Source organism: Panthera tigris, chromosome X (genome assembly GCF_018350195.1).
Source record: "Panthera tigris isolate Pti1 chromosome X, P.tigris_Pti1_mat1.1, whole genome shotgun sequence".
Lineage (NCBI taxonomy): Eukaryota > Metazoa > Chordata > Mammalia > Carnivora > Felidae > Panthera > Panthera tigris.
The window spans coordinates 1534658-1560566 of NC_056677.1; the positions used below are offsets into that span (position 1 = coordinate 1534658).

Consider the following 25909-nt stretch of genomic DNA (forward strand, 5'->3'; position numbering starts at 1 on the left):
TAGACCTCTTACAACTGGAAGCTCCTGCCCTCCGACCACCCCCCTCCCCGCCTCCCCCAGACCCTGGCAGCCAGTCTTACGCTCTTTTGTAAATCATACTTCATACTCTTGTGAATCAGGCTTTACCAATGAAGGAAACAAAAGCTCAAAAAAAGAGCATCAGAGACAAGGTCAAGGAGATCCGCTGGTTGCAACTTAGCGGCAGAAAGTCTAAAATAATCACCTCATTCGATAACTGTTTCTGACTCATCTGGGAACCGTTTCTCTGTTCTGTTCCCAGATAGTGATAAAACGATGTGATCGGCTTTAAAAACTCTGCACCCCGGCTGTTCGGGGCTGCACTCTTATCAAGAGTGTTGGTCCCCATCGGTCAGCCTTGCCTCTCCTTGTAATAAACTTTGTTGTGACTGTCACTGGTGCCCGTAGCGTTCTGTTTCAGGAGTCGTGTGGCTGCAACACCGCGATCACTAGACTGTAGGGCATGTATGCTTTTAACTCTTTGAAGAACCACCTTCCTGTTGTCCAGGGTGGCTGCACCAGTCTGCATTCCCAGCAACGGTGCACGAGCGCTCCTTTCTCTGCACCCCGTCGCCAACCTGTGTTGGGTGACGGTCACCGTGGCCGAGGGTGAGGTCACGCCTCGCTGGGGTCTCCGTCCTGCGTGCACGCGCATAAGGGGAAGGTTCCGCAGCACGGCTGCAGCCACGGCTTCCAGACGATGTTGCCCAGGGAAAACTGGGGGGGCACAGGACTCAGGGTCCTCCTGTGCTGTTCCAACGCCTCGTGCACCCGCGCCAGCACCGCGTGGTACCGGGGCTCTGAGCCAGGGGACAGGGGCCGCGTCTCCGAAGGGTCCCTGGACAGGTCGAAGAGCAGAGGCGGGCTGTGCTGGGTCACGCCGTCCCCGGAGCAGGGGCACACGCCTTGGCCGTGGCAGGCCCCCGCCCCCTTGGGGTGGAATCGCGGTGTCATATAGTGAACCTTCCAGAGTCTTCCGCCTAAAGGCAAACAGGGAGGCGGTCAGGGCAGGACGAGCCAGCAGAGCCAAGAGCCAGCCCTGGGGACGTCTTCCACGTCCCGTTCAAATGGAGAGGAGAGAATAAGCAGCGGGTGCTCTTGGAAGTTTGAAAAGATGTCACGTCCTCGTGTGTGTGCGCGCGTGTGTGTGGGTGCACACGTGTGTGCATGGTGTGCTCCAGGCACACCCAGGCCAAGGGACTCATCCCAGAGTGCTCAGCGACACACTGAGAGAACCGTGACAACAACATGGGGAACAATGGCAGAACAGTCAGGGGTGAGGCGCAACTAACCACAGCTCCTGGGGTGAATTTCACGTGTCATCGCGGCCAGCCTACGGCACCCAGACACGTGGTCAAACACTAGCCTACGTGTCAGTGCGGCGGGGACTTTCTTGGGTTGTTTTTTTTTAGAGGAGATGAACAGTTCCATTAGTACACTACCCTCCATACTGTGGGTGGGCCTCACCCAATCAGTTGAAGGACATAGGAGCGAGCAGACAAAGGGCCCCTAAAGAGGAAGGAATTCTGCCTCCAGAGCAGAAATTCTGCCTCAATTTCCAGCCTCTGGGCTCAAGATGGCAGCATGCATGCTCTCCAGGCTGCTGGCCGCCCCTGAAGATTTCAGACCTGCCGCTCCCCATGGCTGAATGAGACAATTCTTTAAAATCTCTCCCTGTTTCCATGCATTCATCCATCCATCCATCCACCCTCCATCCATCCATCCATCCATCCATCTACTACCTATCTTTTCTATGTCACTAGCTCTTAATCAATCTATCCTGTCATCCGTCCACAATCTGTCATCTAATCATGCATCCATCCTCTATCATTTATCTACAAATCCATCCATCCATATCTCCATCCATGCACCTGTCTGTCCACCCATACATCCATCCACCCATCCATGTATCCATCTGTCCACCCATCCATCCATCCATCCATCCGTCTATCCATCCATCCATCTGTCCATCCATCTGTCCATTCATCCATCCATCCATCCGTCTGTGCATCCATCTACCATCCATCCATCTGTCAATCCACCCATCCACCCTCCATCCATCCATCCATCTCCATCCATCCACACATCTGTCTGTCAATCCTTCTACCACCCATCCATATCTGTCTTTATCTTCTGTTTCTATCATCCATCTATCATTTATCTGTCATCTATCCATCTATCCATCATCCGTCTATCACCTGTCTACCCCTCCATCCATCTGTCCACCCACCCATCCACCATCTATCCATCCATCCATCCATCCATCCATCCATCTATCCATCTGTTCATCCACCATCCATCCATCCATCCATCCATCCATCTGTTCATCCATCCACCGAACCATCCATCCATCCATCCATCCATCCATCCATCCATCCATCTGTTCATCCAGCCACCGAACCATCCATCCATCCATCCATCCATCCATCCATCCATCTGTTCATCCATCCACCGAACCATCCATCCATCCATCCATCCATCCATCCATCCATCTATCCATCCATCCATCTGTTCATCCAGCCACCGAACCATCCATCCATCCATCCATCCATCCATCCATCTGTTCATCCATCCACCGAACCATCCATCCATCCATCCATCCATCCATCCATCCATCCATCTGTTCATCCAGCCACCGAACCATCCATCCATCCATCCATCCATCCATCCATCCATCCATCTGTTCATCCATCCACCGAACCATCCATCCATCCATCCATCCATCCATCCATCCATCTATCCATTCATCCATCTGTCCATCCATTCATCCATCTACTCTATATCCACCCACGCATCCGTCCATCCATCTCTCCGTCCATCTGTCCATTCATCTATCTGTCCATCCATCTGTCTGTGCATCCATCTACCATCCATCCATCTGTCCATCCACCCATCCACCCTCCATCCATCCATCCATCCATCTGTCCATCCATCTACAATCCATCCATATCTGTCTTTATCTTCTATTTCTATCATCCACCCATCATTTATCTGTCATCTATCCATCTATCCATCATCTGTCTATCACCTGTCTACCCTTCCACCCATCTGTCCACCCTCCATCCACCCTCCTCCCATCCATCCATCCATCCATCCATCCACATCTGTCTTTATCTTCTATTTCTATCATCCATCCATCTACCTATCATCCATCTATCTCATTAGCTATTAATCAATGTATCCTATCATCCATCCATCACTTATCTGTCATCTATCCATCTACCCATCATCTATCACCTGTCTACCCTTCCATCCATCCATCCATCCATCCACAGTCCATCCATCTGTCCATTCATCCCACACACTCTTGGTTCTGTCTCTCAGGGGAACCCTGACTAATGCAAGCCCCCTCCTGCCACAAGAGAAGGGTGTGTACTCACTGTCTTTCTCGTGCCAGCGTGCTGCGTGCAGATACTTCCCGCAGTAATGAAACAGGAATTCGTGTGCTGAGTGCTCGGCAGTCCCTTGCAACAAGGGCACCAGGCTACGGCCATCGATCACCCTGATTCAGTGAAGAGACACAGGAAGGAATCAGACCAAGGTTGTTCGTGCAGTGTTGCACCTGCAAATGAAACGCCAAGCTTGGAGGGGGCCCCCGCTGAGGGCAAGGGAGACGAGCCATCTCCCCAGTATCGTGCAGATGGCAGGTTGCTGAGCGGGATGCATACTGTTTTTAGACACAAAGTCACTAAGTCGTGGGGTCACTTCTTCCACACAAAGTCATCTTAAATTCTGGCTAGACTGCCCAGGCCCCTGATTTGAGTGTTAATGCAGCAGAATCATAACATAACATATTATGTAAAATCATAACATAACATATTATGTTATGATTTAAAATCATAACAGATTCCAAGACATGTTGTCACATGTCTATAGGAGCTGGGTAGGGAAGCCGGTAACGGCCACGTGACCTGAAGTGTCTTCCTTACAAACAACTTATATTTTTAAAAAGTCCTTAATCTGGGAGCACCTGGGAGGCTCAGCCAGTTAAGCGACTGACTTCGGCTCAGGTCATGATCTCGCGGTTCATGAGTTCGGACCCGCATCAGGCTCTGTGCTGACAGCTCAGAGCCTGGAGCCTGCTTCAGATTCTTTGTCTCCCTCTCTTTCTGCCCCTCCTGCACTCACACTCTGTCTCTGTCTCTCTCTCTCAAAAATAAATATTAACAACAAAAAAAGTCCTTAATCTGAACTGAATGTAAAAATGGAGTTATTTTCCCTTTTATTTTAATTGTACCCTAGTTGTGACGGTTCCATCTTCTGTGTCTACTTGGCTGGGTTATGGCGCCCAGGGATTTGGTGAGATACCAGCCTAAGGGTTACCATGAAAGCGTTTTTTTAGATACGGTTAACATCCACAGTCAGTGGACTTAGAGCAATGCAGAGCATCCTTGATAGTGAGGGTGGGCCCCACCCAATCAGTTGAAGGAGAGTTTCAAGAAGGGAAGGATGCGTTCAGAATCTTGCCAAGAGCAAAGCCTGAGGTTTCCCAGAGAAGATGAAATTCTGCCTCAAGACTATGACACGGAAAATCTGGCTGCATTTCCAGCCTGCTGGCCCGACATGAGGATTTCAGTTGAACAGCCTCCACAGTTGCCTGAGCCAATTCCTTAAAATCAAAGTCTTACTTGATAAACCCACAGACACATACCTGCACATATTGTATTGGTTTTGCCCTTTTATTCAGAAGTGTTTATTTGTCGTCTTAAAATCAAATCATTGTGAAAAGATTTACTTTTTTGTTTTTACCCTGTATTAGCGTGAGCCTTTGGTAATGTGCAGATATCGAGGTCACAGCCTCATCCGCCTATGGGCAAGACTGCCTTTTCAGGAAATCATAGGGGGATGTTTTCCAACGGACTGACTTCTACTGCTTTAGTCTCCCGATTGTTACAGTTATCAAATTCTACCCACTCGGCAAAACCGGTCAATGGACCCAATAGTGTATTTAATCATGTTTTCGCGAGTATGGTTATTTTGTGTTGTTAGGCTGACCCCTACCTTTGAGGACGTGAGAACCTTTTAAATGTTCTCACGTTGTGGTCATTTTTCTCCCCCACGTGTGAAATAGTGCAAGGGTAGCTGTCAGGAACTGGGGAACAGAGGGTCTCATTGTACGTGTACCTGTCCTGGGGCACGTGGCCGCCCCCCAGCTCGACCACGGTGGGGAAGACATCCATCAGACTGGTGGGCTCGTGGATCACTCGGCCAGCTGGCAGCACCCCAGGCCACCGGAAGATCCCCGGGACGCGGATGCCGCCTTCCCAGCCCCCCATCCCTTTGCCACCTGTAAGGAAGTGCCATTAGGGTGGTCCAGGAGACGGTCTCATCCACACACACACCTGGCACACCTAGTGTTTCCCTGGACACCTACGCCCATCAAACGCACTCCGCGGCAGGCTGCGTTCCCCATAAATGGTTGTGGCAATAATTCCAGAACCTCGTCACTCTCCCACAGGCACGTGGAGTCTGTGCACTCTCTCCTTGTGATTCAGGGTGTCTTTGTGACCGCCAGAAAAAACGGGGTGTGCGATGCATGGCATCAGGGGCATAATGGCCCTGGAGTTTCACACCGTGTACGGCTGGTGACCCCTATCTTATTCCATCCTTTTTCCTTCCGGAAGGACTGGGAACTGGGTCTGGGACCACCGTCCCTCCCCCACCTCTCCTCCTTTCCCACCTGCTCACCACACCATCCACCTGTTCCTTTACCCCTTGCCTGGTTCTTCCTCATTTCTGGCGTGCCTGGCAATGAGCTGGGACCCAGCTTGGCTCTTGGGGAAACACGCGCAACTACGGAGCATTAGAGAACATGCTTACGTTGCCTAGGAACTCTGCATAGGGGAGTTAAAGCAATCTTATGTTACAGAAGGAGAGTTTTACGAAGGGAAGGATGCGTTCAGAATCTCACTAAATAAAGGCTTCTTTGCCACAGTTCAGATTATAATGTGTTTCCTTTCATTTTCTGTCGCTGTGTGACGAGTGACTGAAAATCAGCGGCTTCACTCCTGTGTATCTGGTCCCGGTTCTGTATGCTGGGTTGGCGGGTATTCTGTTCCCGGTCCCACAGTCGGAATTCAAGGTTTCGGCGGTTTGTAGAACATACTACCGGGAACAGTGAGACTCTACTGTAAATGAACCTGCTACATCTTGGACATGTATACGGTCGATCAGAAGAAAAATCCACTTCCAAGGGATAGGAACCTATAAAGTCAACCCTCATTATCCCCCGGAGTGGTGTTCTACAGAGACGTCAAAAACACCCCATGAGCAAATACGAAACCCCAGCTCCCAGGAGTAATACAGGGCTCGGTTCCACGGAGACTCTGGTCTCTATATTTTCATCAGTCAGTTGGTATATTTCTGTGCGTTTGGCTTAAACACACCTTACTGAATAGATACTGTGATTCATTGACATTGATGTCACAGCCAACAGCATTAGAACGCATGTCTCGACCAAGCGGATCTAACACACTGATTTTCTCCATGAGGCACATCACAGGCTTCTTGCCCTCGGACACAGGGCACAGCCTTCAGCGCTATGGTTGGGAGCCATTTGAAGCAGCAAAGTCGCCAACAAAAAGCAAACAAAACCGCAAAAATGTGGCCACGAAAGAGACCTGTGTTCATAGTCTGAGAGACGAAATATAGGCACACGGTCGCCTCATCCAACCTTAACTGGGAATGTGTGTGCCAGGTGACCAGTATTTTCATTGCTCTTTCAATGACCACAAATTCATCATAAGTATTGATTTGGGGGCTACAGATAAATTTTAGCAAGCAGGAGAATTCATAAATATGGAATCCATGAATCACGTGGAGCGATTGTATCAGACTTTAAAAAAAGTTATGATGGGCTAAGTATCGCATAATATAGTCAAATACAAGGATGCATATAATTAGGGTTATAGTTACTGTACTGTCTTTTATTTAGGATGGCATTTGTTTTGTCTTAATCATTTATTTGTATATCTCGCACTTCTACTAAAATGTAAACTCTTCATGGGAAGGTCAGGTGTCTTTTTTTCTCTCTCTTGGCGTCTGGTAAAATTTGGTGAATAGCTGCTACTCAAGAAATCCCCCTTTGAAAGCACACACTCTTGGGGTGCCCGGGGGGCTCAGTTGGTTGAGCATCTGAATCTTGACTTTGGCTCAGGTCATGATCCCAGGGTTGTGGGATTGAGCCCTGTGTTGGGCTCTGTGCATTGAGAGTGGAGCCTGCTTAGGATTTTCTCTCCCTCTGCCCCTCCCCTACTCACACTCTTTCTCTCACTTTCTCTAAAATAAAAAAATAAAAAAATAAAAATACAATGAAAGAGAGAAAAAGAAAAAGAAAGAAAGAAAGAAAGAAAGAAAGAAAGAAAGAAAGAAAGAAAGAAGGAAAGAAAGAAAGTGAGTACACACTCTTTCCCCCTTCTGCTTATTCTCCAGTCTCCACCGCTGGGAGTCATTTGGTGGACCACGTATCTGCCTTTTCAGCCCCGATCTCCACTGGTCTCACCTCTGAATATTCCATTCCATCCCCCCAGCTGGCCGCGTTCATCTCTTGCCTCCAAATGTCCTCCGTGATCAGAGGTAAAATACGCGAATGTCGTGTTTTTCAGACCGTTTTCTTCAATGGCCTGAAGGATTTCACCTTTAGGAAAAATGGAACATTTCAGGACAGAGCCAGTAATCCATCATCAGTGAATTCAACCCAAATTTCCCCATTCTTGCTAGAAAGCCCCCCAAAGTGGATTCTGCAGTCACCATAGACCATCATAATGCATGTTGTCAGAAAGGGTCAATGCCTATGAGATTATTCTGATGCCACAGGATTCAGAATCTTGCTTACAAAGGTATCACCAATGCAGAGAACATAATAAACACCCAAAGTCATAGAGTGTTCTGAACACGCATGGTTGGCACGCATACACGTGTCCATGATGAGTGCATGGGGGTGGCAACGTGGTGAGAAAAGGTTTGATGGGAGTCCCCTGTTGGGACACAAGGAAGCCAGACCTGTGAGCATCTATCTGTGGGTGTTGACACAGGGAGCCCAAGGCTCAGGAGTGCAGAGCCACGTACAAGCCATGTGCACATTTTATCCATGGAGACCGAACGCGCATCTAAAGCACTGAAAATGAAGATTTTAGAGCACATTGGCATGCGTAACAGTGGAAATGCAGAGTTTTAAAACATTATGTAATCCACCCTCCCATTTTGGGGTTGTTTGCCTCTTAACTTGGTGTACCACATCACTATGTTTCTCCCAGGACATCCCTCAGAGCCTGCAAGGATTTAGATGTCTACGTCTTTCTGAGAATCTCTATACAGTTGACACTAAGTGTGATACACCGTGTATCGGCTACACTCCAAGGTGAAAACAAATAGAATCTACAGTCTCACTGGATCTGTCCGGACTTTCTCGAGGCCACAGGAGGAAAGCTGTGTTGGTGTGTTGTCCTGAACAACAGTGTTCTTGCTTCACTTTCGGTAATGTCTCACGATGGCTTTAAATAACACACTTCATGGAAGGATGATTTTGTGCAGAAGCAGACTGAGGAATCAGAAGTGCTGAAGGAGCACGTGAATGATATGGGGACGTTTCTCTCTCTTCTTTGCCTTTTTCATTATTCTTTTTACAAATTCTTTTTTGATGTTCATTCATTTTTGAGAGATGGAGAGAGACAGAGTGTGAGTGGGGGAGGGGCAGAGGGAGAGGGAGACACAGAATCCGAAGCGGGCTCCAGGCTCTGAGCTATCAGCACAGAGCCCAATGCAGAGCTTGAACTCACAAACCATGAGATCATGACCTGAGATGAAGTCAGATGCTTAACTACTGAGCCACCCAGGTGCCCCGTTATTCTTTATTGCAACCGGGTTAACAGTGAGATGGCCCATGTGTTTTCCAAACTTGAGCAGTGACTCCAAGAGTGAATGAGGCTCAGGTGTGCATTGACTTACCTACCAGCCAATCCATCTCCTCAACGTTGTCGCCATATAAGCCGTGCTGGCTTTTCCCGAGAAACTGTTTTGTGGTGACCAGGGGGATGTGCACATGTAGCAAGGACACAAAGAGGAGGAATGGCCCGTGCTTATTTCTGAAAGCAGAGAAACACCCTTCAGACACGATGGAACCTATTTCGACATTATTTGATCCACCTGAGCCCCTGAAAACCATCTCCCCATTGAGGCTGGTTGAGGAAATCCCAAAGATGATAAAAAGACTCAGGTGCTCTGAGAAGTCACCTCTTCTTTCAAATGTGGTGTTTTTGGTGCTCCTGGGTGGCTCAGTCGGTTAAGCGTCTGACTCTTTTTTTTTTTAATTATTTTTTTTTTCAACGTTTTTTATTTATTTTTGGGACAGAGAGAGACAGAGCATGAACGGGGGAGGGGCAGAGAGAGGGAGACACAGAATCGGAAACAGGCTCCAGGCTCCGAGCCATCAGCCCAGAGCCTGACGCGGGGCTCGAACTCACGGACCGCGAGATCGTGACCTGGCTGAAGTCGGACGCTTAACCGACTGCGCCACCCAGGCGCCCCAAGCGTCTGACTCTTGATTTCAGCTCGGGTCATGATCTCATGGTTAATGGGTTCGAGCCCCACGTCGGACTCTGGGCTGACAGTGCGGACCCTGCTTGGTATTCTCTCTTTCTCTCCCTCCTTCTCTCAAAATAAATAAATAAACGTAAAACAATAAAATCAAAGGTGATGGTTTTATTACCTTTCAATATAGGAAACTGCCTCCTGTAGCATGAGATGCGCAGTTCTTTCCAAAACCATGGGCTGCTCTGTGACGTCATGGTTTCTCATCAGGATACAGTTCCAACGACGCACAAACCCGAAGCTGGCATACCAGGAGACAAAAAAGAGGAAGACGAGGCTGGCCGCACCCAGGACGGCTTTCCAGGGCACGGAGATTAACCCGCAAATCTTGCCAAGAGCAACGGTCAGCACTCCCAATGCCGCCACCTGGGTGTAAAACCACAGCCTCGCTCTCGTGCTGGCGTCCACTTCCGGGGGCCTGCCTGGGTCACAGTCATTCACAAGCGTGAAAGGCATGCCATAGAAATAGTCAAATCCGTGGTTCAGTGGGTGGTGGCAGTGGTCAGTACGGGATTCACAATTTACACCCTGGTGCCATTTCCCTGAAAATGAGAGCAGGGCCTTAGAGAAGAACATACAAATAAGGTGCTCTGTCTGATACGAATCACCTTCTCAATAATTTGGATGTTCTGATGAAAAAAGATGGTATGCAACCAGCAAAACTTGAACGAGAAAAGCAACATAATAGGAACGCCTGGGTGGCTCAGTCGGTTAAGTGTCCGACTTTGGCTCAGGTCACGATCTCATGGTTCATGGGTTTGAGCCCCACGTTGGGCTCTGTGCTGACAGCTCGGAGCCCGGAACCAGCTTCGGATTCTATGTCTCCCTCTCTCTCTGACCCTCCCCTACTCGTGCTCTGTCTCTGTCTCTCTCTCTTTCTCAAAAATAAACATTAAAAAAAAATTTTTTTTAAAGAAAGGAACACAATAGAAATTCAAAATAGAAAGGGAAGAAATGAATTCATTCGATATTGGGGTATTTTTAAATGGGTGCGTTACACTTTGCAAACAGTAATGAACATTACAAATTCTCATGACGGTTATCAAGAGATTAAAGGCTTAAGATTTTCTGGACTGTGTGGAATTATAAGTTTGTCACCCTAGACTATCCTATTAAATAACTCACATAATATCATTTACTGCTATTTCTTACTTAGAAGACAGCCGCTTGATAACAGGAGTTGGTTCTTGCAAAATCTCGAGACCGAGTAGAAGTAACCATCTCACTCCACCAACTAGTAAGCAAGAAATGCTTATAATTGATTTTTTCCCAAAGGCAAGAACTTTTGACAACAATATCATTGAGATGGAACGTGAGTAAGCCCGTGTATCAAATTCCAGCAGGATATGCAAGAATTGGGTTCTCTATGGGCACTTTTAAAAAAAAAGTTTAACATTTATTCATTTTGAGAGACAGAGGGAAACAGAGCATGAGCGGGGGAGGGGCAGAGAGAGAGGGAGACAATCCAAAGTAGGCTCCAGGCTCTGAGCTGTCAGCACAGAGCCTGACGTGGGGCTCAAACTCACGAACCGCGAGATCATGACCTAAGCTGAAGTCAGACGCTTAGCCGACTGAGCCACCCAAGCGCCCGTCTATGGGCACTTTCTATTTCATTTACTCCAGACCTTCAACCACCTTAAATTTAGCTACAAAACAGGATAGAAAAGGCTGCAAAGTACTATTTGCCATAATTTCCAAGTGCACAGGGTACACCGGGTCCTTGCCCTGTTGCTCCCTCCCGCGACTCACAAAGTGTCTTCAGAACCTATAGGAATGGGTTCTAACTCCAAGCCCGGGTATCTTCCTTTATTCCCCTGCTTTCATTTAAGGCAGTAAAAAAGTTCGAACAGGGTGAGGGTGGTGGAGACGAAGAGTGTCCAGGAGGGTCTCCACCTCTCGTGCTGTCAAGAACAGCCTTCTCTAAATATAGATGGCACGTGTGCACCAGAAGAGGCACAGAAGGAACCGGTACACAGGTCTGCAATTCTAGTCAACACAAAATAAATCTACTTTTCCAGTTCTGGGGTCAGGGACACTGATCCAATGGTGGTGAGTTGCTAATGGAAAGTTCTAGTCAATTTGGGTGGCTAAGAAGTTTTGCTCCATTTCTTGGGAGTGAAAAGAGAAAGGTGATAGTGTGGATGTGCAACGAGTCCTTGAAAATGTCCCCGAAGATGTGATATGCTATGTTCTGAATGTCTGTGTCGCCCCCAGATTGCTACATGGAGACCAGAAAAGTCATGGGTGCCGGGAAGCAGGTGCCTATGAGAACAGCCCCGAATGTAGAAGCTGGGGATGGAGGAAAGAGGGCCACCTCCCAAGAGATTGAGTGAAAAACTGCCTGTCAATAACAGAAGTTCCAACAGTGTGACAAACCCAAGAGAGATCAGAAGGGTCCAGCCCCCCATTTTGGTTCTGACACACAACTTTTTTTTTTCCGCCTTGTAGGGAAACAGGTTCTCTTGATGGTTGGTCTTCCTGTTCACTAACAATATGAGTACCTATGAGGCCGGTCGCATAACCTTGTTGCTGCAGGATTCTTGCAAACGTGGTTTCATTCTCGGGGAGTCCACCCGATCCCCCGTTCCACTGGAGGGCGCGGTACCCATCATGGGCTTCCATGCCTGTGGAACAGAGCAGACAGCAAGTGCTCACTCTCCCTTGACTACAGCAGGGCTTCTCACCTGGGGAGGAGCCTGGCCCATACCAGTGGACTCGTCGCCGTTCCTGGCCTTGGCCTGGGTGTCACAATTGTGGGAGGGGTGATACTGGCATCTGGTGGGTGGAATACCCTACGGTGCCCAGGACGCCCCCACCACAGAGAATTATCTTGCCCCAAAGTCAGCAGTCCTGAGATTGAGAAACCCTGCCTTACCATGAGAGATTCAGTTTATCTATCTATCCATCTATCATCTATCTGTGTATCTATCCACCATTTATTGATCCATCTATCCATCCATCATATCTATCTATCTATCTATCTATCTATCTATCTATTATCTATCATCCATCCATCATGTCTCTCTATCCATCCATCATATCTATTTATCTATCTATCTATCTATCTATCCATCCATCATATCTATCTATCTATCTATCCATCCATCCATCATATCTCTCTATCCATCCTTCATATCTATCTATCTATCTATCCATCCATCCATCCATCCATCATATCTATCTATCTATCTATCTATCTATTATCTATCATCCATCCATCATATCTCTCTATCCATCCATCATATCTATCTATCTATCTATCTATCTATCTATCTATCCATCCATCATATCTATCTATCTATCTATCTATCTATCTATCTATCTATCTATTATCTATCATCCATCCATCATATCTCTCTATCCATCCATCATATCTATCTATCTATCTATCTATCTATCTACCTACCTATCCATCCATCTATCATCTGTGTATCTATCCATCACTTATCCATCCATCCATATCCATCATTTATCCATCCATCCATATCCATCACTTATCCATCCATCCATCCATCCATCCATCTATCATCTATCTGTGTATCTATCCATCACTTATCCATCCATCATATCTATCTATCTATCTATCTATCTATCATCTATTCACCCATCCTTCCATCCATCCATTCATCTGTTTCTGTTTCTGTCATCTATCAATCCATCTATCTACTCATCCATCCATTTGTCCATCTGTCTGTCTATCTGTATCATCTATCTACCTTACTCTCCATCTATCAATCTATTATCTATCTATCTATCTATCTATCATCTGTCCATTCATCATATCTATTTACCCATCATACTTATCTATCTATCTATCTATCTATCCATCCATCATCTATCAATGTATGTATCTATTATCTATCATCCATCCATCCATCCTATCTTACGTATCTACCTATCATATCTATCTATCCATCTTATCTATCTATCCATCCATCCCTATTTCTATCTATCTATCTATCTATCTATCTATCTATCTATCTATCCATCACACTTATCTATCTATCTATCTATCTATCTATCTATCTATCTATCTAGTATCTATCATCCATCCATCATATCTATCTATCTATCCATCCATCATATCTATCTATCTATCTATCTATCTATCTATCTATCTATCTATCATCTGTCCATTCATCATATCTATCTATCCATCCTATCTATCTATCTATCTATCTATCCATCCATCACACTTATCTATCTATCTATCTATCTATCTATCTATCTATCTATCTATTATCTATCATCCATCCATCATATCTCTCTATCCATCCATCCGTCATATCTATCTATCTATCTATCTATCTATCATCCATCCATCCTATCTATCCATCTATCTTGCCTATCTACCTATCCTATCTATCCATCTTATCTGTCTATCCATCCATCCATCCATCCTTATTTCACTCTCTCTATCTATCTATCTATCCATCTATCCATTCATCATATCTATCTATCTATCTATCTATCTATCTATCCATTCATTATATCTATCCATTCATCATATCTATCTATCTATCTATCTATCTATCTATCTATCTACCTATCCATCCATCATATCTATGTTTCTATCTTTCTATCTATCCATCATATCTATCTGTCTATATCTATCTATCTATCTATCTATCTATCTATCTATCTATCCATCCATCCATCATATTTATCTATCTATCCATCACCCAACATATATTCTATCTATCCATCCATCCATCCATCCATCCACCCATCCATACATCATATCTATCTATCTATCATCTATCTATCTATCTATCTATCTATCTATCATCTTTCCATGATCTATGTCAGTGTTTCCAACCAAAGACAATTCTGCCCCCCAGAGAATACTTGGCAATGCCTGAAGGTATTTTTGGTTGTCACAATTTGGTGGGGAAAGTGGGTGCTACTAGCTTCTAGCATGTGGAGACCCGACCCCTAATCACACAGAATGTGACTATGTTTGAAGATAAGGTTTTAAAGAGGTAAAATGAAGTCAGTAGAGTGGGCCCTGATCCCATAGGACTGGTGTCCTTTTAAGAAAAGAAGATGAGAACACAGACACGCACAGAGGGACGACCACATGAGGACACAGGGAGAACATGGTGTCTGCACGCTGAGAAGAGAGGCCTCAGGAGGAACCAGCCTCAGCCCCACCTGCTTTTTGGACTCCCAGCCTCCAGGACTGGAAAGAAAATTCATCTCTTTTGTTTAGGCTGCCACACCTGTGGCGTTCCATGTGGCATCTCAAACAGCCCAATACAACAATATTCCAATACGTGAATATACCAGGTTATTAACCCACTCTTCTGCTGATGAACTGTCTCCGTGTTTGCATCTTACAAACAGTGCTGCTGTGAACGTTCTCATTCCATCTTTTGTAGAACATGCCTGTGTGTCCATATTGGGCACATACTCAGGAACTGCTGGGTCACAGGGTACGCATGCATTTAGCTTAAGCAGACACTGAGAATCAAATCAGGGCCCCTTCCTACATCCTTGAAGTTCATCACACCAACCTCTTCCTTGTCCTTTTCTGACCCTGACCCTCTTGCTTCCCCCTTATAAGGACCTTTGTCATGACACTGGACACCTGGATAATCTAAGATAGCTTTCCCATCTCAAGATCCTTGATTTAATCCTATCTCCAAAGTCCCCTTTGCCATATAAAGGAACATTCATCACTTCTGGGAATTACGATGTGGGATCTTTGGGGACCCTCATTCAGCCTCCTATACACTCACCCAGAGCCTGTCTGAAATCATGACTGCACGTCAAGATTGACTCAAATATTTAGACAACTAAACACAATGTCAAACATAGTCAACTACCCTTGGAGAGTTTCAGCCTTTGAATTCCCAGTCGACCCAATCATTGCATGACTATATAAAACACAGTATTCTTCATGTAATTACAAGGTGATGCCTCTGCAGATTATATTTGCACCATTTCCCCTGGATCTCAAGCATCGCTAATAATATTGAAGATGAGAAATGAGTGGCGGTAGGTAGACATACCCCTTTCTCGATTGTCCCAACAACACCGACCTGATCTGAAGGAGTGTCTCCCCGTGAGGAAGGAAGATCTGCTCGGGGTGCACAGGGGGGCGGCTGCCAAGTGCTGGGTGAGCCTCACGCCTTCCTCTGCAAGCCGGTCAATATTGGGTGTCCTGAGCAAACCACACAGACAATCACTGTCAGGACGGGGGCATGCATTCAGCTTATGGGGATCCATGCACTGGAAGGTACTGGCAGAGTGCATTTCTATAGGTTTTAGAAGTAGTTGCATATGGTGTCTTGCAGAGGCAGATGGACCCACCCCCAAAACAACCAGCATGAGCACATGCACTGAGTACTGCTTGCTATAAAAGATGCGGGGCCCTTGTCCTGGGGTCCTCAGCTGGAGCCCAACCCACTGCCTGTATATTCAACATCTGAGCCCACTGTGTCACCAGAGGGTCTTGGGGGTCAGGAACAAGCTTCCCCTGATACCCATTGCTGCTCTGTGAGCATGCTCTGTTCCACATACAGGAAATGGTCTTCCCAATCGAATGGGGATAAAGTGCCCCTTTCCTGCCTAGACCACCAAGTTTTTGCGCAGATGGGTTATAAATAGCAGAGAGCAAGTGGATTAGAGAGAGAGAGGACAACATGAAGACCAAGGTCCACTGGCTGGAACAGAATCTGCAAAAGCCAATACCTAAAACTTCCTTATGGGCAAGTGGTCCAAAAGCCAATGACCTCAAGGTGAAAGGGACCTTTGGACAGTATTGGAGGCATGGGTGGAGGACTTCCTAGCTGAGATGAAGATTATTGGTGGAGGATTCTGGGAGTCGAGTGTGGTCCACAACCATTATCTACAGGGGAGAAGAGCCTCTAAAGTTCCCTGTTCACCCAACGCTACAGGAGGATCAGGCTGAAGTGACTGTGGCTTTGTTGAGGGGGAATGGGCAGCCCCGGGCTGAGTCATGGCACTAATGGGCGCTATTTTCTTGTACATAAGGCACACCCCAAGCCCTGTGACACTGACTGCTTGCTAGTGGGGGGTTCCAGGTGTCCCAGAGGGTCTGTGTCCATAGGTTGTATGGACAGAGGATAGAAACAAGATGAGCTGTGAAGGAACAAGAGGTCAACTGAAGGACCTCTCTGAGTTGGTGGGCATCCCAAAGTCCTAGTGTGGGTTTTCAGCTTCAAGAACATGAGACGAATCAAGACCACCACCGTGACCATTCTCTGAATGCTGCACTAACTAAATACCTTTCTTTCTAACTCGAATGGTGTTTCACCTTTTGAAGAACACATTTTTAGTTTTACTTTTGCTTTTGTTTCGGTCCCTTTGATTGAACATGGTACATGTTGTCTGAAAAAAAAAAAAACATGAAAAATTAAATGTATTCGTCAAAACCCTCAAAGCCAGTGAAGCATAAAGGTAACGGGCAGGAGGATCGTTTTCAAAAGATGTCCGTTGTTAAGGTGTAAACTTCTGAGCTGGTATAGTAATATAATCATATGATGATTTTGGGGGTCATTACAGTGAAAAGCTGCATTTTTGGACACCCTGTGTTATCTTTAGCCCTGGCGATTTCTCGGCCAATGGAGTGATCTCCCCGTTTGCGTGGAGACAAGCAAAGTTTGCAGGTTGAACCCCTCACCCTTGGTCATGGAGCTAGAAAGTGCCAAAGGAGGGCTTAATGCCAAATCTGTTTGACTTAAAAAAAAAATCCAGAGTGTGCCGTACGGGGCATTGTGACTCAAGCATCTTAGATATCGGGGGTCACATCTTGTATGAGTCACGGATTATCTGATCGTTTACAACCACCCATCCACTTTGTGACCGTGGCAGCCTTTTTCCTGATCGCTTTGTTCCTGTTCGAAGGCAAGGAGTGCCCCTCACCCTCTTGTGTGTAAGCTGATACCTGAGCTCCATCAGCTGTGACTTCCAGGCCCTCCCTGCCTTCCCAGAAACCACAGGGGAAGCTCAGACACCTGCTCCTCAGGGCAACTGCTGGGGCCCTGCCAAGCCTCTGTTTCCAAAGAACGGCTGTGTCAATGTCATTCAAGATAGTTCTGGCTGCTTTTGACTCATATTTTAATTGCAACCAACTGAGATATAACTGTTGTTGTTAAAAAGCACCCATTCTGTACTCATGCTGGTTGTTTTCAATAACCCAATTATAGAAATTTACTTTTCTTTCTTTTTTTTTTTTTTTTTTTTTGGCTCAGCTATGAACATGATTTGCAAGGGGCTTATAGGATTCTACCAATTAAATATAATTTTGTTAGCATTGACCTATTTTTCACAGTTGGCAAAAAGTTCTCTCCAGTTTGATATCCCAAAGTCCAACTATGTATATATTATCTACAAATTTATGTATCATTTATCTATCCATCCTTCATCCATCTTTCCATCCATCTATCCATCCATCCATCCATCAATTTTCCATCCATCCATCCATCCTTCTATCCACCTGATGAGGGAGCATAAGGCGAACTGAGACTCGGCACACAGCTCCCTGCCCGGGTGGGACATGTGTGACGTTCCTCAGACACCCCTTGATGCTCAAAAACAAAGTAACGGAAAGAAAACAAATGGTTAACTGATCGAGATCACAGTCATGCAAGACAGGAGTCTTGATCAGTTTAAAAATGTCTTAGTACATTACAAGAAAAAGGCAACCCTATCAATAGCCTCATCTCCAGAACCCTATAGACTGTTTCCTGGAGTCCCAATATCACCCTCCCCTCCATCATGATGTAGGGAACAAAGGCAAGAAGGAAATGGTAGATATAATGAAATTTCCTTATAACCTACAGCCCATTGACAGATACTTGAGGTAAGTACAGAGTAGAAAATTTCTCCAGGAAACCCCTACCTCCCAATATTAATGCCTTACTAGAGGAAAAACCACCTTAACTTGACAATAGCAAGGTCTCAGCTATCTTAGGAGTCCTCTTTAGCATATCAAAGTCCTTCTGGAGGCCTCCCTTCTGCTTTTACCTCCCCCACCTCCATAGTATATAACCAGTCACTCTTCACAACCCCAGTACACCTCTTTCTGTGGGTCCTGTCCTGTGCTTTAATAAAGTCACATTTTTGCACCAAAGATGTCTCAAGAATTCTTTGTTAGCCATGGGCTCCGGACCCAACCATCACTCCAGAATCCCATAACATCTCTCCCTCCCTCCATCCACCTTTCCTTCCATCCATCCATCCATCCATGTATCCACCCACCCATCCATCCCTCCATCCATCCAGCCAGCCATCTGTCCATCCATCCATCCATCCATCCCATCCAGCCAGCCAGCCAGCTATTCAGTCTCTCCATCCATCCATCCACCAATTTTCCATCCATCCATCCATCCATCCATCCATCCAACCTTCCTTCCATCCATCAATCATTTGTCTGTCTATCTCTTTTCTATCAAGTATTTATCTCTTACACATGTCTTTATGTTGTGGAACAGAATGTAAAACACTACAGGTTTCAACCTCAGCATGGAAATCTTCTCCTGCAGAATGTCATTCCTTCACTTGTTAAAAGATAACCTTAAAACAGGAAAAATGCTTATATATATGTGTGTGTATATATGTATATAAAAGTTGATTGCCAAATGCAGTCTTACAGTATTACTCTCAAACGCCTTTCATTTTTTACACATCCTTTTTCTTTTAACTAGGCATTCCAAAGCCGGGTTGGGGTCACAGAGCCAGTCCTGGGACTCCCTTTTCTGTCCTGACCTCCTGTGCCCCCTCAGTGCCTACACACTCATTACACACCTCGTGGGTTCTCAACGTCCCTTTCTCACGAGGCCAAGTGTCTGGGATATTGCGCTGCCACCATTGAGTGTCCTGTACGCAGTGAGGGAGAACCGGTGTTTCGAACAGGCAGAAGTGAGTCTGGACGCACCTCTCTACGGGGTCCTCAAGGTCTGCTCCGTCCATCAGAGATACCTCGTAGTTTCATGGTTTAGAACAAAGTTCAGCCCACTATGGCCAAATCTGGCCCTAGCTCTGTTCTTAGGGGTCCCCGTGGAGCTAAGAACTTTTTAAGATGTGTCACGAGTTGGAAAAAATGAAAAGGGAAGAAGGGAGGGTGTGAAACACAGATCCGGTGTGGCCCACACAAGGTACCGGAGTGCTGTGTGGCTGACCCCTGATTTAGAACGCGAGCATCTTCTAGCGTATTTAGACACGCGCACCGAACGCCGAGGCGGCTGGAAAGAATGATATGGGGCTGATTTACTACCGGAGGGAGAATGGCCTTGTGCCAGATGGGTTGGAGGGATTTCATCGCAAATCACTCAACAATGAAGCGAAGGAATGGAACCACGTCGCCGTGAACCCAATGACAGTTTCTCTAAATCGGAGGGTTCTTATACAAAAGTTAAGTGTTCTAGGGGCGCCGGGGTGGCTCCATCGGTTCAGCCACCCCGGCGCCCCTAGAAGACTTAACTTTTGTGTAAGAGGTTGGAGGCCCAACTCTTGATGTCAGCTCAGGTCATGATCTCACAGTCCGTGAGTTCGAGCCCACATTTCGTACAGACGGACCTGGAGGGGCACGGCCCCCATGTCTGCAAGAGAACATCTTTGTGGGCGAATCCCAGGGTCTGGGTACTTTTGTTAATTAGTTTCTTTTTTTTAAATATATTTTTAAGTTTATTCATTTTGAGAGAGAGAGAGTGCGTGAGCAATGGAGGAGTCCAACGCAAGACTCGAACTCACCAACTGGGAGATGACCACCTGAGCCGCAATCAAGAGTTGGATGCTTAACGGACTGAACCGACCAATTTCTTCATGGCGGTTTTCTGAGCCCCAAACCCGCAGGCCACAGAAGGTCCCGAGGGGTTAGGGATGCATCGTATGAATCCCGGGGGCCATGATTCAGTCCATCACGGGAGTGGGGGACGATGGTTAAGAGAAAGCAAAGGGTTCCCTGGGGGCATGAAACTGTCCTAAACTGGTTCTTGCCGATGGATGCCCATCTCTGAAGATCCGGAAGCCAATGAATTGTCCACGTTCGGTGGCTGAATCGTCCGCCCTGCGCGGGCTCCGCGTGGGAAAGAAGAAGCATGAACACAGGGGTTTCTCCTGGTGCCGGACAGGCCGCTCGGAAAGAGGGTGGCCCCGGTCTGTGTAGGTCAGCCCTAAGGTGGGCACCTACTGCAAGGCGGACGTGTGTGAATCTGCAGGTGGCGGTCGTCCTCAAGGAAATGCTCACGGAAGGAGTGAGATGCTTTCTTCCCTTTTGTCCTTCTGCACGGAGCCAAGCAGGCAAACGTGCCCCTGGGAGCACGCACACCCTGAATACGCACTAAGCTCCCTGTGGTGGATGAACCACAGCCCCGGGGCAGATCAGCCCAGTCTTAATCCCCAGCGTTTATTTGTGAATAGGAATTTACCCTGGAGTGGGGACTTGAGAGATGTAACTAGTTAAGGATCTGAGATGAGCTCATCCTGGATGAGGGTGGGCCCTGAATCCAATGACAGGTGTCCTTGTAAGAGTCAGAAGAGAGACACAGACACAGAGGAGAAGCCGCGTGAAGGTGGAGGCAGAGACCGGAGGGACGCGGCCACGAGCCCAGGGACGCCTGGAGCCCCAGAAGCTGGAAGAGGCAGGAAGGACCCTCCCCTGAAGCCTTGAGAGAGAGTGTGGTCCTGCCCCCCTGGATCTCAGGGGCCCTGCCCTGCCTGGATCTCACTGGCCCTTCCCTGCTTGGATCTCAGTGGCCCTGCCCCCCCTGGATCTCAGCGCCCTGCCCCTCCTGGATCTCAGCGGCCCTGCCCTGCCTGGATCGCAGCAACCCTTCCCTGGGTGGATCTCAGTGGTCCTGACCCTCCTGGGTCTCAGTGGTCCTGCCCCTCCTGGATCTCAGTGGTCCTGCCCTTCCTGGATGTCAGCAGCCCTGCCCTGCCTGGATCTCAGGGGCCCTGCCCTGCCTGGATCTCAGCGGCCCTGCCCTGCCTGGGTCTCAGTGGTCCTGCCCCTCCTGGATCTCAGTGGTCCTGCCCTTCCTGGATGTCAGCAGCCCTCCCCTGCCTGGATCTCAGGGGCCCTGCCCTGCCTGGATCTCAGCGGCCCTGCCCTGCCTGGGTCTCAGTGGTCCTGCCCCTCCTGGATCTCAGTGGTCCTGCCCTTCCTGGATGTCAGCAGCCCTGCCCTGCCTGGATCTCAGGGGCCCTGCCCTGCCTGGATCTCAGCGGCCCTGCCCTGCCTGGGTCTCAGTGGTCCTGCCCCTCCTGGATCTCAGTGGTCCTGCCCTTCCTGGATGTCAGCAGCCCTCCCCTGCCTGGATCTCAGGGGCCCTGCCCTGCCTGGATCTCAGCGGCCCTGCCCTGCCTGGGTCTCAGTGGTCCTGCCCCTCCTGGATCTCAGTGGTCCTGCCCTTCCTGGATGTCAGCAGCCCTGCCCTGCCTGGATCTCAGGGGCCCTGCCCTGCCTGGATCTCAGCGGCCCTGCCCTGCCTGGGTCTCAGTGGTCCTGCCCCTCCTGGATCTCAGTGGTCCTGCCCTTCCTGGATGTCAGCAGCCCTCCCCTGCCTGGATCTCAGGGGCCCTGCCCTGCCTGGATCTCAGCGGCCCTGCCCTGCCTGGGTCTCAGTGGTCCTGCCCCTCCTGGATCTCAGTGGTCCTGCCCTTCCTGGATGTCAGCAGCCCTGCCCTGCCTGGATCTCAGGGGCCCTGCCCTGCCTGGATCTCAGCGGCCCTGCCCTGCCTGGGTCTCAGTGGTCCTGCCCCTCCTGGATCTCAGTGGTCCTGCCCTTCCTGGATGTCAGCAGCCCTCCCCTGCCTGGATCTCAGGGGCCCTGCCCCTCCTGGATCTCAGCGGCCCTGCCCTGCCTGGGTCTCAGTGGCCCTGCCCTGCCTGGATCTCAGTGGCCCTGCCCTGCCTGGGTCTCAGTGGCTCTGCCCTGCCTGGATCTCAGTGGCCCTGCCCTGCCTGGGTCTCAGCGGCCCTGCCCCTCCTGGATCTCAGTGGCCCTTCCCTGCCTGGATCTCAGGGGCCCTGCCCTGCCTGGATCTCAGTGGCCCTGCCCTGCCTGGGTCTCAGAGGCCCTGCCCTGCCTGGGTCTCAGTGGCCTTGCCCTGCCTGGATCTCAGCAGCCCTGCCCTTCCTGGATCTCAGCAGTCCTGCCTTGCCTGGGTCTCCACAGCCCTGTCCTGCCTGGATCTCAGCAGTCTGGTCTCCCAGATGGAGAGAGAATACAGTCCTGTTGTCTAAAGTTCCTCCTTTAGGAAGGAGGCAGCCCTAGGACAGGAATACACCCACTCACCCGAGTGCCGTGTGGTTTGAAAAGTTTGGGGTCCTGCTTCCCTGTGTAAAAGCAATTTTTCAGTGTTCAGATCTGATGCTCTAAGGAATCACCACTATAGGCAGATGTTAAATGCATCATTTGGCCAAATACACCCCCCACCACACAGGCAAACACAACAGCTGGACTGGGTACCTCAGGGTATTGTTTCCATAGCAACCAAGATCCCCAATGCCAAGATCATCTGCCATTATCAGTAGAATGTTGGGTTTAGAGGCATTTGCTGCTTGGAACCCCGAAGTCCTCAGAAGCAAACTGAGACCGAGTAGAACCCACCAAGAGTCCCTGGAGACAGAAACAAAAGGGGAAAATTAGGGGTTGGGACTGGGAGGGTTAGGGGAGTGACATTTCAAAGCAGGCTGCTGGGGAGGCTCGAGCATCTCCACCAAATTAGGATTCATCCCAAGGGCCTGCATCTGGGCCCTGGGTTCCTTTCGTCCTTGCTTTGTAACTCCCCCCCCCCAGAACACTTGAACTCGCTGGGGTCTGGTTGTGAAAGTTAGGGTCTGCCCGAGTGAGGTTTCTTCCCGTGAATTAACCCAGGCCCGTCCTGCCGACCCCTTGGTAATGAGGCCACTTCTGTGAGGTTCTTTCTAAAGGACTTGCGTTCAGGGCCTCGCCTTCCAGCCTTTCAGGGTGCCAAGCGGGCCCGGGTGCGCCAGGCGTCCCACAAGCGACCCCGCAGGAGGGAGAGGGTCTAGGCAGCCGGGGCAACTTACATTTCAAAAGGCAGAATGTGGGATTAAAAGCAACCCAGGCGCGACAGGGAGATGATAGGACCCAGTAGTTACAACACGGATTTGAAACGCATGGCGCCGGGGAGGCCGGGGCGCACCGCTGACCCCGCGTGGAAGGGACCTGGAGCGTCCCCGACGCGGATCCCGGACCCTTCCCGCCCCAGAACCGCGGGGGGCGCCTGGGGGCCGGGGGCGCCCTGATCCCCATTCCTGGCTCCTGGCTGGCAGCTGGAGCGTGCGCCGGGGTCCCCGGCAGGGCCCCCAGGGCTGTCTGGTCCCTCCATTGCGCTCCGGTGCGCCCGCAGTCCGGGGAAGGAACAAGGGGGCAGAGGGAGCGCGACCGGTCGCAGGCGGAACAGGGAAGGGGCGGGCCCGGCGCGTCTTAGAGGGCGGCGTGGTGGTGGTGGCGGGGGGTGGGGGGGGGGTGGACACACGGTAGCGCGCGGGCTGGGGACCCGCGAGGACTGGGCCTGTGTCGCGTTGGGGGTGGGGACAGACGCCTGCGCGAGGGCTGGGGACGGGGCGGGACCGAGCAGGAGGGAGGAAGCGGCGCCCTGAGCGGGGCGGGGACTGGGGTTTGGACCGGACGTGTGTCCGAGGGGGGAGGGTGCCGCCGTGCTGGGGCGGGGGGCGGGAACGGAACAGGGTGAGGGATGGGCCGTGGCCTGGGGTGCCAAGGGGCTGTGCTCGGTGGGGACGCCGCCCAAGGGGGGTGGGTGGGACCTGTCTCTGCCGTTTGGGGACATGGCCGCGCTCCGGGGGTAGGGGACGGCTTTGGGGGAGAAGGGGGGTACTCGGGGCCCAGGGGAGTGTCCCAGGCAGTGGGGCTGGGGGGACACGGCCGCGCTCCGGGGATAGGAGAGGGCTTTGGGGGGGAAGGGGGGTACTCGGGGCCCAAGGGGGTGTCCCAGGCAGTGCGGGTGGGGGCACTGCCGGCCGCGCTCTGCCAGGGCGTGGCCTGTGAGGACCCTCTGGGTGTTCCCTAGCCTCTCGAGGCCCCTCCCTCCCCTCCCCTCCCCTCCCGGCGTCTTGTGGCCTCCCCCCGACCCCCCAATAAGGCTGGCTCTCGGGTCCAGCAGCCGACAGCCGGCGGGAGGGGCCTCCAGCTGCGTTTTGGAGGCGCACCCCCGTCCGGCCCGCCCGCCCGGCCCCGGACTCGCGCTCGCCCAGGTGCACCCCCTCCCCCAGCGCCCCCATCTCCGCCCCGAGTGGCCGCGTCCCCGGGCCCCGCGCACCTGGCAGCGGGCGCGGCGCGTCCCCTCCGAGCCCCGGGTCCCATGGCCGCGCGCCGGCCGGGCGCGCAGGACCTTGTCCCCAGCCTGCCCCTGCGGGGACCCGCCCCGGCAGCTGAGCCCTCCGGGGAGCAGGGCCGCGCCCCGCCCCAACCCGCTTGATCCGCAGGCGCCCGGGGGCCTCCGGGAATTGATCTCGGAAACAGGTTTTCCGGGGTCCCGGCCGCCTCCGGGCGGACACTCCCCGGAGACTGGGGTGCAGGAGGGGAGGGGATGGTTCCTCCTGGCTGGGCCTGGGCACGGGGAGCCTCCGGCAGGCCTCGGCCAGCGACCCCCGCTTTCCAGCGAGTTCCGGAAAGGTCTGGGGACTGACGGCGTGCGGGCAGGCAGGCAGGATGTGAATGCCAGGGTCCTGGACGCAGACTCCTACTCTGTGTCCAAGTTTGGGGGGGGGGGTGTGTGGAGAATGTGAGCGGGGCTACTTAGTTCCCGTGTTATCCTTCCAGCTCAGTTCTGCATTTGGGGCAGATAGGAATTGGGAATGAACGTTCCCCGCTAGCTTGGGAGTGGGCCTAGTTTGCCCTACTGCCCGCGCCTTGCTGGGGGGCTTCCGGCCTGCAGAGCTTTGAAAGAATACATTTCTGTGGTTTAAGCTGCGTCCTCCGTGGTTCCTCGCAGATGCTGGGCTCAGGGGAGGGTCACAGGCGGGGACTAGGTGTCTGTGTGTGTGCACCCACAGGTAGTTGCGCACGGAGTCTGGAGTAAAGGCCCCGTCCTGCCGGTGTCCCGTCCTGGGCAGGTGCGGTGCAAAGCCAGCCAGCAAGGGAGGTTGGTCATCGCGCAGTGACCTTCCAACACAGAGCCGAACGACGTGCAATTCTCAGCACAGCCCCCAAATTCTGGGTGTCCCTAAATCACTGGGGCATTTGTTCACCAAGAATAATGATCCGCCTGTGCCCTTTGAACTGGCCCGACTCCCACGTTTTCGGGGTCGTTGATTATATTGGGTGCGCACCTGCTCTTTGCC

General features: G+C 50.3%; 1 protein-coding gene across 2 annotated transcripts; it reads right to left on the reverse strand.

The window, feature by feature from the left end:
- Nucleotides 1–297: 297 nt before the first annotated feature.
- ARSD (arylsulfatase D) lies at nucleotides 298–24992 on the reverse strand. 2 transcript variants are annotated; one of them, XM_042974422.1, is made up of 10 exons: nucleotides 24886–24992; nucleotides 23049–23198; nucleotides 15651–15772; nucleotides 12108–12230; nucleotides 9725–10148; nucleotides 8965–9101; nucleotides 7520–7654; nucleotides 5143–5305; nucleotides 3399–3520; nucleotides 298–998 (listed from the first exon to the last, which is right to left on the reverse strand). In XM_042974422.1, exons 1-10 carry the CDS (start codon nucleotides 24927–24929, stop codon nucleotides 634–636), a joined length of 1785 nt encoding a protein of 594 aa, XP_042830356.1. In that variant the 5' UTR covers nucleotides 24930–24992; the 3' UTR covers nucleotides 298–633. The 2 variants fall into 2 exon arrangements, with proteins under 2 accessions (XP_042830356.1, XP_007091073.1); XM_007091011.3 differs by lacking the exon at nucleotides 24886–24992 and adding an exon at nucleotides 23633–23688.
- Between the last annotated feature and the right edge of the window lie 917 nt (nucleotides 24993–25909).